Source organism: Bos taurus, chromosome 1, assembly GCF_002263795.3.
Source record: "Bos taurus isolate L1 Dominette 01449 registration number 42190680 breed Hereford chromosome 1, ARS-UCD2.0, whole genome shotgun sequence".
NCBI lineage: Eukaryota > Metazoa > Chordata > Mammalia > Artiodactyla > Bovidae > Bos > Bos taurus.
In genome coordinates, this window is record NC_037328.1 from 26,190,705 (window position 1) to 26,206,305 (window position 15,601).

At 37.3% G+C, this 15,601-nt stretch overlaps 1 protein-coding gene across 10 annotated transcripts in view; it reads right to left on the reverse strand.

Annotated features, from left to right (window-relative positions):
- ROBO1 (roundabout guidance receptor 1) overlaps positions 1-15,601 on the reverse strand; it is a 1,295,994-nt gene that overhangs the window by 74,186 nt on the left and 1,206,207 nt on the right. For all 10 annotated transcript variants that reach the window (XM_059885533.1, XM_059885537.1, XM_059885531.1 and 7 more), the window contains 2 exons: positions 14,161-14,332; positions 1,038-1,243 (listed from right to left, as the gene is read on the reverse strand). In XM_059885533.1, the coding sequence (XP_059741516.1) occupies positions 1,038-1,243; positions 14,161-14,332 (378 nt within the window). The remainder of the gene's footprint in view (positions 1-1,037; positions 1,244-14,160; positions 14,333-15,601) is intronic.

Here is a 15,601-nt window from a genome sequence, read left to right on the forward strand (position 1 = left end):
GATTTCTTCTTAAAGCATTCCCTCTTTTTCCTCATTTTATTTTTCTAACCTGTAACTTCAGGCAGTTTAGCAAGTATAAAGTTAAACCCCAGCTAGAATGATGCTCTCTCCTCCTTCAGAAGTCTGACTGCCAGAAAACAAACACAGGTCACATGTTCAATGGTAAAATCCTCAGTAACATAATGAACCCATATACCTCTGCTTAAGGCAATAACTCTATCATCAAATAATATTGGATAATGCAAGAATGCTGTCATTTTGTTCTGGCAAATGTAATAACAAAGTTACAATCATTGTCACAAAAAAGTACAACATATTAACTTTCATGGCACATGAAATGAACTGCTATGCTGATCCAAAACTCCAAAGAAGCCGCTCACAATAGGCAATAAAGCAATTGAAATTTATGTTTATTGCTGTCAAAGCTACTCTTTCATATGCCTCATGAGCTTGTCTCGTCTTGACCTAAAATGAAAAAGAAAAACCGAAACAAAACAATATAGTCCTGAAAAGAACAGGTATGGGATGTGACGTCCTGGGAAGGTAAATCCCTAAATTGTTCCCACAAACCTGTGAGATTTCATCATTTCACAATCTGATTTGAAATGTACATTGAATGTATACAGTGCTTTATCATTTTTGTTTGCATGTAGAGTATTCTGTAATTACGAAATGCTGAACCAAATATTCACAATAGAACTCTTGAAGTTTACAGCACATAATATAGTACTGGAAAATAACTTTGAAAAATGGAAGGAATGCATTTTATCACTGCTTGGAAGGTATTTTTTTCTCCCACAAATTCTCATCCTTTTCTCCTCCATGTAAAACCTTACACTACTTGCCATGGGGTAAATTATGAGTCATATCACCAGAAATATACAGAGAAGTGTCTGAAAGAATAAAGCATCAAATTAAACATATATTAATACTGCTATTAGCATTTCATTATTTCTAAAAATTGAGGCTTCAACACTGGTTTGCTGGAGGCAAAACAAAGTGGAACAAAATGGGAAACCCAGGGTGTCATAAGTTACCTTAGCATATCGGATCTGTAGTACTCCGGTCTCCAGCTGTTTGATTCGAGAATCTTGGGTTGAAACAAGGACTCCATCCTTTCTCCACAGAATTGTGGGCACTGGACTGCCTGTGGCCACACAGCTGAGCACTAAAGTACCATCCACTGCTACAGTCTGATTCACAGGACCTTGTCGAATGACTGGGGGAGGTCGGTCTGCAATCACTGCCAGCAAAAACAACAGGAAATAGATTTCTGCAACTGGAAGCAATTTTCTAATCATCAGAGCAACAGCAGTTGCTCTAGGCTTTGAAACACACTAATTAAACAAGTAATTAAAGTAGGAGACATGCATTATTCAGAATGCATTTCTATGATGTACTGATTCAGAATATTAAAATGAGATACAATGTACTCCTTTCAAGTGACCAACCACTGAGTAGGCTTGCTGCAATTGTCCAGGGACCTTTTTAATTTAAGAGTTCAGAGACTACATAAGGGTTGTGGATGGTGAAGATGTATGGTGGTGAGAAGTGGAGTACTGTGCTTTTTAAATTTTAAAATATGTAAAACACAAAATGACTACAAAAAACTATTTACCCTAAGGAAATGTATGAGACAGATTTTCATAAATGAACCAAAGCCAATTTGACAATTGTTCTGTGTCCAACAGATAGAATGATGGTATCACACCAGCATGTCTGATAATTTTATATCCGAAAACATGCTTTGGACTTTGATAACTGACAAATAAATATGATTGAGCTCTTTTGATATTGGATTTTTTTCTATTAAAATAGTACATGCTTAAGCATATCTCAATCCTAATAAATTCAGGGAAACTGGAAAACTGTCCAAAAATACTGTTGGTAGGTGGTAGCTCAGGTGATAAAGAATCTGCCTACAATGAGGAAGACCCAGGTTTGATCCCTGGGTCAGGAAGATCCCCTGGAGAAGGAAATGACAATGCATTCCAGTATCCTTGCCTAGGAAGTCTCATGGACAGAGGAACCTGGTGGGCCACATTCCTTGGGGTCTCAAGACTCGGACAAGATTAGCGACTAAACTATGACAAATCCAAAAATATAACTCAAGCTGATACCCTAACTCAGGAAATAACACACTTCCATATCAGAATTATAGGAATGGGAAGATGCTTCACTAATTTTATTAACAGTTTTAATGTCCTATGGAAGGAAACAATGGAAGGCAATTTTTATAAAATACAAATGAAATTATTCTTATTATATGAAAAAAATCTAAAAACTTTATCTGAGACAATAAAATCATAATTTTGGGAAAAATCCACAACAACTATAGTGGAATGAGAATAAATCCTGCATTAGAGAGATTGTCTATCCCTTGACCTTGGGAATTTAGGTGAAATTTCATAGATAGTTTTGTAAATGATTAAACAAACAAAAAAAAGTTCATTTTTCATTATTAAACTTTAAAATTCTGAACATTAGTTTAAAAGTTTTATGTCATGAGTATTCAAAAGACAACTCTAAGAAATTGCCTGCTTAAAGAAAACTGGTTGCCAGAGTAACTAAATTTTGGATGCAACATTTTCAAGCCTGGATGTGTCATGTTCAAAGTTTTATGCACCAAAGATTCTGCACAAGCTGGAGTCACACTTCAATTTGTTCCTCATTTATCATGCAATAATTATTAGTGTTGGGCATTCAATCTAAGAGAAACAAGAAAGCAAGAGACTGAAATCAGCAACTGTGCATTTTTACTTCACCCTTCCAATTCTCTTCCATCTTTGGTTGCTAGTGTGAAATTTGTTAATACCGTAGGGGTGTATTAGAAGGCTGGAGGTTGAAACTTGGCAGGAATGTTTCAGATACTCCACGGGTGAAAAAATATAAGCCAATAATTCCTTTGCTTAGAGTTGTTTAATCTTTTCTACATTATCTGTTAAGTTTGGCTAAAATAAAATTAAATGCCCCTCCTGATATGTATGAAAAAATAGTGATAGTGTTTTATTGCACTGAGGTTTTTATAAGACTCTACCACCTGCGTTCCCTTGATTCTAATAATGAATGAATATTTATTTCTAGATATTAATTAAATTAGTAACAGAGTGTTTCTTTATAACTGATTATAATTAAGCCCAGTAGTACAGTGGTTTACTTTCATAGTCTTGTTATATTTAGAAATAATTCAGTATCTGGGGATTTATTCAACTTTCTGCATCTTCACAGTTCTTTGATATTTGCCTCATATTTAGCATCCTTTGCACTTCCTTATCCTGTCCCACCCCGGAATAATGATGTTGTTTCCCAGTTACTGATTTCTTCCTAGTTTACCTTGGGTGGTTAACAAAAATAAGCAAGAAAAGAGGAGCAGGCTTGATTATCAGCCTATACCATCTGTCATGTGTCTTTAGGCAAGTTCTTTATATTATCTAAGTCTCTGGTTTTTATCTGTAACATGAAGATAATAATACTTGTTCTAACCAGCTCCAGGGATTGCTATGAAGATTTAAGGGGAATAATAAATATTCCATGTGCTTTGCTAATTGCAAAAAGCTAGACATTTATATGAATTGTGAAATCACCACTTACCCTTTTCTATAAAATAGTAATATGCAAATCAGAGGCAAAAAAGTTCATTAAAGCAATTTTACATTTTTAGGTAAGGCAATGGAATATGTTGGTGTCACAGATTAAAATAAAACACTGATAAAACATCTAAAGTTACACAAACTAAAGTGCATAGCACATTTACAAATCAACCCTAAATTTAGGATTTATGAGAAAAACTTCAAATAAAGAGTCTAATAGCTCACATTTGGATTATTAGAATGAATTATCAGGTAGTAGAGCAGGATGTGTAAGAAACAGAAATATGATTTAAAGAAAGTAAGTGCATGGACTTTGGAATCAGAAGGATGCAACACTGTAAAATGAAAATGTTCCATATCTGTGCTCTTTAATATACAAACCAAGGGCTTCCAGTGGCTACAGAGCACCTGAGTGTGGCTGGTGTGATTGAGGAACTGGATGTGTAACTTTAAGTAATTTTAATTGTTATTTAAATAGCCTCATGTGGCAGGTGGCTACTGTACTGGATGGTGCAAACTTTTGTTTTAAATCTCAGTTCTGCTAGCTAGTATCTGAAGGCTCTGGGTATATCTTTTTTTAAATTAATCTATCTTTATTGGAGTATAGTTGCTTTCCAATATTATGTTAGTTTCTACTGTACAGCAAAATGAATCATTCATACATATACATATACCCCTTCTCCTCTGGACTTCTTTCCCATTCGGGTCACTACAGAGCATTAAGTAGAGTTCCCTGTGCTATATAGTAGGTTCTCATTAGTTACCTATTTTATACATAGAATCAATAGTGTATATATATCAATCCCAATCTCCCAATTGCTCCTAGCCCCACTTCCCCCTTGGTATCTGAGTAAAACAAATATCGCATATTAATGCCTATATGTAGACTCTACAAAAATGGAGTAGATGGTCTTACCTGCAAGGCAGAAATAGAGACAGAGACATAGAAATCTGGGTGTATCTTTTTACCATTCTCTGCTTCAGTTTCCTTATCTATAAAGTGCAGTGTCAGGTTTGAAATGACTGATCTGTTTAAAGTTACTAGCATAGAGCCTGGCACAAAGGAGACATTAAGTAACTATAACTGCTTATTTTAATTATCAGTATAGTGGTGATGGTGCTGGTAGTGGTGCTGGTTCCAACAGTGTAACAGGTGATATCTCCCTGTTAGAACACAGGTTATGTAAGTTCACCTAGTTTTCCACATGTTCAGTGAAAGATTTAAAGACCCTAAATATAAAGATATAACATCAGAGGTAATATTTTTGTCACCTCAAAAAATAATCATAAAGTCTATGTTAATACATATAAATATAGTCATAAGACAACTTTAAGTGAGAAACAGTATAGAATAACATACGTGCACTGACTAGTTTGAGTATGCAAAATTACATCTATACACCAACAAACGGAGCATCCCAGGTGATGCTAGTGGTAAAGAACATGCCTGTCAATGCAGGAGACGAGACATAAGAGACTCGGGTTCAATCCCTGGGTCAGGAAGATCCCCTGGAGGAGGAAATGGCAACCCACTCCAGTATTCTCGCCTGGAGAATCCGCAGAGACTTAGCAGCCTGATGGGCTGCAATCCATAGGGTAGCAAAGAGTCAGACATGACTGAGGTGACTTAGCATGCAGACCAACAAATGTTAAGAGTCATATATCACAATTGCCATCACTTTGCAAAACATATCTCAAATTCCTGTAGGCTGTAAACGAATATCTCTTTTCAGCAATTAGGAAGCTGAAACACTGGAAACTCAAGTGACTCATTGAAATCAAAAAGTTAGCAATTGGCAAATAGCTACTAATTGGAAAATTAACCCTCTTTCCACTGTATATCAATAACTTTTGAGAGATTCATGCAAGTGATTTTAGATTTTATATATCATTCAGTCACCACTAACTACTTTTTCTTACTTTTCAGTAATAAAGAGAAGAAGCATTTTCAATTAAATAGGTGACATAAATTTCTATGTTCCTGAGTCAAATGTGACTAGGTGTAGGCCTCTGGTGCAGAGAAACAGCACTTCAAAGACAATTAAGCTCTACCATATTCTCTGCTTCATGCTTTGTTCTGCCTTTGCCTTTTTTCTGTTTGCAAACAATAAAGAGAAAAAGATGAGAAACTAAAGTCAAATAGTATCCAGAAAATACTCTGCCTTATATCTCTCTTCTTGATTTGGTAATATGTAAATAAGGCTATGGTTTTTCCAGTGCTCATGTATGGATGTGAGAGTTGGACTGTGAAGAAACTGAGTGCTGAAGAATTGATGCTTTTGAACTGTAGTGTTGGTGAAGACTCTTGAGAATCTCTTGGACTGCAAGGAGATCCAACCAGTCGGTTCTAAAGATCAGTCCTGGGTATTCTTTGGAAGGACTGATGCTGAAGCTGAAACTCCAATATTTTGGCCACCTCATGTGAAGAGCTGACTCAGTGGAAAAGACTCTAATGCAAGGAGGGATTGGGATGAGATGGCTGGATGGCATCACCGACTTGATGTACATGAGTTTGAGTAAACTCCGGGAGTTGGTGATGGACAGGAAGGTCTGGCATTGTGCAATTCATGGGGTCACAAAGAGTCGGACATGACTGAGCGACTGAAATGAACTGAACTGAAATACTGATATTGTCAGGACAAACAATAGGTACAGCTTACCTATAAAGAATGAGTCCATAGTTGTAAGTTTCTGTACAATATTTATGGACTCCAAAACAAACAAAACTAAAAATTTAGTACCACCACAGCAATACAAAACCACCTAAAATCTCCCCAGAGATGGTAAGATGAAACAGGACATTTAGTTTTAGAAGTGAACTGGCTACTAGGGATGAATCCAAAATCCACAAATTTAGGGGTTTTGTTTTGCTTTTAGTTTAGCTTAAGTTGATATGCTTGATCTATTCTCACATATAACCCTTCATGATAAAGCCATGTCAAAGGCACTTAGAAAGTCTTGCTTTCAATTATGAGAATAGTAAGGGATATTTGAAGATACTTTATCATAGTCCTTTGGCCATTTTTCATGTACATCCTTACATACAAGTTGCTTTATAAAGTTGTAATCATAAACATATTTGGAAATCTATGTTCCACTTTTCTAAGTATTGATTATATTAATCATTATCAAATTCATTATGTGTCTTCACACTCATCAACCCCACGCCCAAGGAGTGGTGGCTGCACGGGCGCAGGAGGGCAGAGAGGAGCTACTCCACGTTCAAGGTCAGGAGGGGCCGTGGTGAGGAGATAGCCCTCATCCAAGGTAAGGAGCACCGGCTGCGCTTTGCTGGAGCAGCCGTGAAGAGATACCCCATGTCCAAGGTAAGAGAAACCCAAGTAAGACGGTAGGTGTTGCAAGAGGGCATCAGAGGGCAGACACACTGAAACCATATTCACAGAAAACTAGTCAGTCTAATCACACGGACCACAGCCTGGCTTAACTCAATGAAACTAAGCCATGCCCTGTGGGGCCACCCAAGACAGGTGGAGAGGTCTGACAGATTTGGTCCACTGGAGAAGGGAATTGCAAACCACTTCAGTATTCTTGCCTTGAGAACCCCATGAATAGTATGAAAAGGCAAAATGATAGGATACTGAAAGAGGAACTCCCCAGATTGGTAGGTGCCCAATATACTACTGGAGATCAGTGGAGAAATAACTCCAGAAAGAATGAAGGGATGGAGCCAAAGCAAAAACAATACCCAGTTGTGGATGTGACTGGTGATAGAAGCAAGGTCTGATGCTGTAAAGAGCAATATTGCATAGGAACCTGGAATGTTAGGTCCATGAATCAAGGCAAATTGGAAGTGGTCAAACAGGAGATGGCAAGAGTGAATGTCGACATTCTAGGAATCAGAGAATTCAAATGGACTGGAATGGGTGAATTTAACTCAGATGACCATTATATCTACTACTGCAGGCAGGAATCCTTAGAAGAAATGGAGTGGCCATCATGGTCAATGAAAGAGTCCGAAATGCAGTACTTGGATGCAATCTCAAAAACGACAGAATGATCTCTGTTCGTTACCAAGGCAAACCATTCGATGTCACAGTAATCCAAGTCTATGCCCCAACCACTAACACTGAAGAAGCTGAAGCTGAACGGTTCTATGAAGACCTACAAGAACTTTTAGAACTAACACCCAAAAAAGATGTCCTTTTCATTATAGGGGACTGGAATGCAAAAGTAGGAAGTAAAAAAACACCTGGGGTAACAGGCAAATTTGGCCTTGGAATACAGAATGAAGCAGGGCAAAGACTAATAGAGTTTTGCCAAGAGAATGCACTGGTCATATCAAACACCCTCTTCCAACACAAGAGAAGACTCTACACATGGACATCAACAGATGGTCAACACCAAAATCAGACTGATTATATTCTTTGCAGGCAAAGATGGAGAGGCTCTATACAGTCAGCAAAAACAAGACTGGGAGCTGACTGGTTCAGATCATGAACTCTTATTGCAAAACTCAGATTTAAATTGAAGAAAGTAGGGAAAACCACTAGACCATTCAGGTATGACCTAAATCAAATCCCTTATGTTTATACAGTGGAAGTGAGAAATAGATTTAAGGGACTAGATCTGATAGATAGAGTGCGTGATGAATTATGGACTGAGGTTCATGACATTGTACAGGAGACAGGGATCAAGACCATCCCCATGGAAAAGAAATGCAAAAAAGCAAAATGGCTGTCTGGTGAGGCCTTACAAATAGCTGTGAAAAGAAGAGAAGCAAAAAGCAAAGGAGAAAAGGAAAGACATAAGCATCTGAATGTAGAGTTCCAAAGAATAGCAAGAAGAAATAAGAAAGCCTTCTTCAGCGATCAATGCAAAGAAATAGAGGAAAACAACAGAATGGGAAAGACTAGAGATCTCTTCAAGAAAATTAGAGACAACAAGGGAACATTTCATGCAAAGATGGGCTCGATAAAGGACAGAAATGGTATGGACCTAACAGAAGCAGAAGATATTAAGAACAGATGGCAAGAATACACAGAAGAACTGTACAAAAAACATCTTCATGACTCAGATCATCACAATGGTGTGATCACTCACCTAGAGCCAGACATCCTGGAATGTGAAGTCAAGTGGGCCTTAGAAAGCATCACTATGAACCAAGCTAGTGGAGGTGATGGAATTCCAGTTGAGCTATTTCAAATCCTGAATGATGATGCTGTGAAAGTGCTGCACTCAATCTGCCAGCAAATTTGGCTCAGCAGTGGCCACAGGACTGGAAAAGGTCAGTTTTCATTCCAATCCCAAAGAAAGGCAATGCCAAAGAATGCTCAAACCACCGCACAATTGCACTCATCTCATACACTAGTAAAGTAATGCTCAAAATTCTCCAAGCCAGGCTTCAGCAATACATGAACCATGAACTTCCAGTTGTTCAAGCTGGTTTTAGAAAAGGCAGAGGAACCAGAGATCAAATTGCCAACATCCGTTGGATCATCAAAAAAGCAAGAGAATTCCAAAAAAAATCTATTTCTGCTTTATTGACTATGCCAAAGCCTTTGACTGTGTGGATCACAACAAACTGTGGAAAATTCTGAAAGAGATGGGAATACCAGGCTACATAACTGGCCTCTTGAGAAATCTATATGCAGGTGAGGAAGCAACAGTTAGAACTGGACATGGAAGAACAGACTGGTTCCAAATAGGAAAAGGAGTATGTCAAGGCTGTATATTATCAACCTGTTTTTTAAATTTATATGCAGAGTACATCATGAGAAACACAAGCAGGAATCAAGATTGCCGGGAGAAATATCAATAACCTCAGGTATGCAGATGACACCACCCATATGGCAGAAAGTGAAGAGGAACTAAAAGGCCTCTTGATGAAAGTGAAAGAGAAGAGTGAAAAAGCTGGCTTAAATTCAACATTCAGAAAACGAAGATCATGGCATCTGGTCCCATCACTTCTTTGGAAATAGATGGAGAAACAGGGAAAACAGTGTCAGACTTTATTTTTTTCAGCTCCAAAATCACTGCAGATGGTGATTGCAGCCATGGAATTAAAAGACGCTTACTCCTTGGAAGGAAAGTTATGACCAACCTAGATAGCATATTCAAAAGCAGAGACATTACTTTGCCAACAAAGGTCCGTCTAGTCAATGCTATGATTTTTCCAATAGTCATGTATGGATGTGAGAGTTGGACTGTGAAGAAGATTCAGCGCTGAAGAATTGATGCTTTTGAACTGTGGTGTTGGAGAAGACTCTTGAGAGTCCCTTGGACTGCGAGGAGATCCAACCAGTCCATTCAAAAGGAGATCAGTCCCGGATGTTCTTTGGAAGGACTAATGCTAAAGCTGAACTCCAGTACTTTGGCCCCTTATGCAAAGTGTTGACTCACTGGAAAAGATTCTGATGCTGGGAGGGATTGGGGGCAGGAGGAGAAGGGGACAACAGAGGATGAGATGGCTGGATGGCATCACCGATTCCATGGACCTGAGTTTGAGTGAACTCCGGGAGTTGATGATGGACAGGGAGGCCTGGAGGCTGCAATTCACGGGGTTGCAAAGAGTCGGACATGACTGAGTGACTGAACTGAACTGAACTGAATACATTTAAGAAATTGTAAAAATATTTTGAAAGTGAAAGTCGGTCAGTCATAACCAACTCTTTAAGACCCCATGGCCTATACAGTCCATGGAATTCTCCAGGCCAGAATACTGGAGTGGGTAGCCTTTCCCTTCTCCAGGGGATCTTCCCAACCCAGGGATCCAACCCAGGTTTCCTGCATTGTAGGTGGATTCTTTACCAGCTGAGCCACAAGGAAAGCTCCCAAAATATTTTAGATCATCCTAATTTATTGGAGTCAGTAGATATATAATGTATGTCATACACAGTGTTAAGAATGTGAACTTTTGAGTGAGACAGCCTGAATTTTGAAATATGTCTTAATCAACAGCTAGCTGTTCATTCCTTCCTTCTTTGTTACACCTACTTATTATTTTTAATTTTATTTTATTTTTAAACTTTACAATATTGTATTAGTTTTGCCAAATACTGAAATGAATCCACCACAGGTATACATGTGTTCCCCATCCTGAACCCTCCTCCCTCCTCCCTCCCCATACCATCCCTCTGGGTGGTCCCAGTACACCAGCCCCAAGCATCCAGTATCATGCATTGAACCTGGACTGGCGACTCGTTTCATACATGATATTATACAAGTTTCAATGCCATTCTCCCAAATCTTCCCACCCTCTCCCTCTCCCACAGAGTCCATAAGACTGTTCTATACATCAGTGTCTCTTTTGCTGTCTCGTACACCAGGTTATTGTTACCATCTTTCTAAATTCCATATATATGCATTAGTATACTGTATTGGTGCTTTTCTTTCTGGCTTACTTCACTCTGTATAATAGGCTCCAGTTTCATCCACCTCATTAGAACTGATTCAAATGTATTCTTTTTAATGGCTGAGTAATACTCCATTGTGTATATGTACCACAGCTTTCTTATCCATTCATCTGCTGATGGGCATCTAGGTTGCTTCCATGTCCTGGCTATTATAAACAGTGCTGCGATGAACATTGGGGTACACGTGTCTCTTTCCCTCTGGTTTCCTCAGTGTGTATGCCCAGCAGTGGGATTGCTGGATCATAAGGCAGTTCTATTTCCAGTTTTTTAAGGAATCTCCACACTGTTCTGCATAGTGGCTATACTAGTTTGCATTCCCACCAAGAGTGTAAGAGGGTTCCCTTTTCTCCACACCTTCTCCAGCATTTATGGCTGGTAGACTTTTTATTTAGTGAGTGTCTACCATGTGTCAGACCTTGGTGGATACTGTGTATGTATGACAGAATATTCCCTCAATTGGAAGACTCGGATTGTTAAGATGTTAATCCTCCTTAAATTGTTCAATAATTAAAGTGGAATTAAAATTAAAATTCTGATTTTTTTGTCTGCCTAGGATATTAGGATATGTATGTATATCTGTGTGTGTATGTGTGTATTATGTGTATGGAAATTGACCAGTTTTTAAAAATTTATTAAAAAATGAAGAAGGCCTGTAACAGCCAACCTAAAACAAGAAAAACAAAGTTGGAGACTTTACCAGTTTCTAAGGTTTACTATAAAGCTATAATAATTAAGATCACATATACTGGCATAAATAACTGGAATATAACAGAGAAAATAGAAGTAGGTTACTACATTTATGGGGGCTTCCCTCATAGCTTAGTTGGTAAAGAATCCCCCTGCGATGCATGAGACTCTGGTTCGTTTCCTGGGTTGGGAACATCCACTGGAGAAGGGATAGGCTACCCACTCCAGTATTCCTGGGCTTCCCTTGTGACTCAGCTGGTAAAGAATCTGTCTGCAATGCGGGAGACCTGGGTTTGATCCCTGGGTTGGGGAGATCTGCTGGAAAAAGGAAAGGCTACCCACTCCAGTATTCTGGCCTGGAGAATTCCATGGACTATACAGTCCATGTGGTCACAAAGAGTCAGGCACGACTGAGTGACTTTCACTTTCACTACATTTATGTTCATTTGAATTATGATTAACATGCCAGTGAAATTCACTGGGGAAAGGGCTGCCTTTTCAGTAACTGATGCTGAAATATTTAGGATCCATATAAGGGCAGAAAGGTAAATTTGACCCTTATTTTATACCATACACAAAGATTAATTAAAGATTAACAACTTAAATCTCAAACATACAGACAATAACGATTCCAGACAAAAACAGGTGAATATCCTCATGATCTTAAGGTAGACTAGGGAACTAAAAGGACAAAGCACAGGAGAAAAAATAATACATTGGTTCTCATTAGAATTAATTTTTTAAGCCCTAAAATCATCATTAAGCAAATGACTGGGAATAAATATTTATAATACATGTATCAGACAAAGATATATCCAGACTACATGGGAAAATGAAAAAAAAAAAAAGAGAGAGAGAAATGAGTAGAGTATATGCATCCATGAAAAGGCAAACCAGGATAACTGAGTGCATATGCCCACCCATAGTCGTCTACAGAAACATTTAGCTTTATCAATAAAAGTCCTGAATTGAAAATAACCCATCAATAGAAGAGCACAAACATAAACATAAATAAAGTGTAAGCTACAATGGAATACTATACAGCAACAAAAAGAGTGCATACGTATTTCTTTTATGTATATATACATATGTATATACAAGTACTCTCCAGTTTTTGAAAGTTCATTATGAGCCAGTTTGCTTTTATGAGGGCTTCCCTGATGGTTCAGTTGGTAGAGAACCCACCTGCAATACAGGAGACTCCAGTTCGATTCCTGGGTTGGGAAGATCTGCTGGAGAAGGGATAGGCTACCCATTCCAGTATTCTTGGGCTTCCCTTGTGGCTCAGTAAGGAAGCTGCCTGCAAGCCGGGAGACCTGGTTTTGATCCCTGGGTTGGGAAGATCTCCTGGAGAAGGGAAAGGCTACCTACTCCAGTATTCTGGCCTATAGAATTCCATGGACTGTATAGTCCATGGGGTCGCAGAGTCAGACATGACTGAGTAACTTTTCACTTTTTTGCTTTTATGAAAGACCAATATTAATACAGGGCTTCCTAGGTGGCTCAGTGGTAAAGAATCCTCCTGCCAATGCAGGAGATGTGGGCTTGTTCCCTGGGTCGAGAAGATCCCCTAGAAAGGGAAATGGCAATGTACTCCCAGTACTCTTGCCTGGGAAATCCCATGGACAGAGAAGCCTGGCAGGCTATAGTCCATGGAGTCACGAAGAGTCTGACATGACTGAGCATGCAGGCATGCACATTAGTGTATTTGCTCACTAACTGAAATAAATCTGAAGTGGATTTTCAGTTTTATGAAAAGAAACAATTATTTCCTCACTTTATGCCACTTCTACTTATATTTCTGTTTCACAGGAATGCTCTATTTTCAAAGAGCAGAGGAAATCTGTTTGTATATACTTTTTATATATTTATATGCTTACTTATATTTCCTTTCCTTCTTACTGCTCTCCATCTTATGGTTTGGAGATTTTCTCTATTGTTATTCAGTCTCGAAGTCATGTCCAACTCTTCAACCCCATTGACCACAGCACATCAGGCTTCCCTGTCCTTCACTATCTCCAGGAGTTTGCTCAAATTCAGATTTCTCTACTACTGCATCTTTATATTTGGCATTAATTAATCATGCTTAGAAGAGTTGATAAACAGAACAAAAACTTGGTCATCTTGAGTTGTGAGAAGGATCTGTCAACAATTCATCTTATCTTCATGATTTGGAAGAAAGAAAAAGGATGATGTTTTATACCAAGAGATTTTAAAATAATTTTTTATTTTTCAAAACATGGACACAGTCCTGTGTATAAGTATTCAGTGTAAACTTTCCTTGTATAATTGTCATGCTTTTATGAATCGAATTTGATGCAAGAAATTTCATATAGCCTAGTTAAAATAAAAATTATTTTACATTTAATCACTTTAATCTTTATCCTTTTAGCCTTATATCAAATTTACTGTAAGAAAGGATACAAAGTTGAAAATAAGTGTGCTTACTGGCATTCTCTTTAGACACTAAGCCAAACTTTGCCATTTTGAAATAAAATGCTCTACTTTACCATCGGTAACTTCCAAATATGCTTTTGTGATGATACTTCCGGCAACATTCAAAGTCTGGCAGATATAATAACCAACATCAGATCGCTGGACATTAGTAATAGTGAGGTCACCAGTCTGGGAGACTGAAAAACGGCTGGATGACTGTGGTGGCTGATATGAGAAAAGCAGATTCTAGAACCCAGAATTTGGGAGGAAAGAATAATAGGTTAATTGCTAGTTTCCAACATGTTTTTATGTTTTATATAAGCAGATACATAAATAGCAGCAGCAGCACATAAATATTTATACATATACAAACATATGTATGAAAATAAACTAAATATTCTCTATCACATACCCACATAGACAAAGGTACACACACACATACAAATGCACAAAGTTTAATCATCTAAACTTAAATGGGGTTATTTGAAAATTTAAACGAATTCTAAATATTGATATATGCCTTTATAATTTCAATGTCAAACAATACTATTTATAAAAGAATATGAGATACTATTAGAGTTAAATGTTTTACATATTTCAGTAAACAGACTCAAAAGTTTTGTTTCACATAGATGTGACTATTAGAATTCTAAACATTAAATCTTTTAATATATAAACAACATTAAAATTTAAACACATTCCAACAAATTAAGTTTATCATTTTGGTACCATCACAAGAATCTCTGTTACGTGTCCATTATAAAAGTTCTGTAATCTCTATCAAATTGTCAAGTTTCTTATTTTTCTGGTTAAATGGTGAACATATCTATTGTAGATTTTAAATTCAAATACTGAATTTAAGAATTCATAATGGAATTTTATTTCTGTAGAAAGTTATCTTAAAAACAAACTCTAGACAATATGTGATGTTACTTGGTGGTACAAATTTCTCTCTTTGAATCTAAATATCTTGCTCATTGGAAGGAGTGTATATTTCATGGAAAGTAACATTTAGTATCATTCTTTTTCATGAAATAAATAATATCAACATTTCTTCTAATCAAATAAATTTGCTACTTTTTAAAAATTTTAGGTGCCTTTTAACATGCATCACTTACATAAGCTTAACTACTAGTGTATGATATGTATTCAATAACAAAACATTAAGAAATAGTGAGTTATTAAATCAAACCAAATCAAATAAAAAATTATTTCCAATGTGATATAGACATTAGATGACAATGAATGATCTATTTAAATAACTAAATGGATCATCTAAATATTATTCTACTAAGAAGATCTGCTAGTGGATTTACTCTTATTGATACACAGATATTCATGTATAATATACTTTCAATTCCTCCTGTTCTACTAAAATATTTTTTCTCGTCTTTAATTTTCTGTCAGCTAATTATGTCCTTTGAAGCCCAGTGAAATGTGTTAGAACCAACCAAGATATCAGTACTCAAATAATAGCCCCCATACCATAATCAAGTTGATATTTGCTACCAAAAT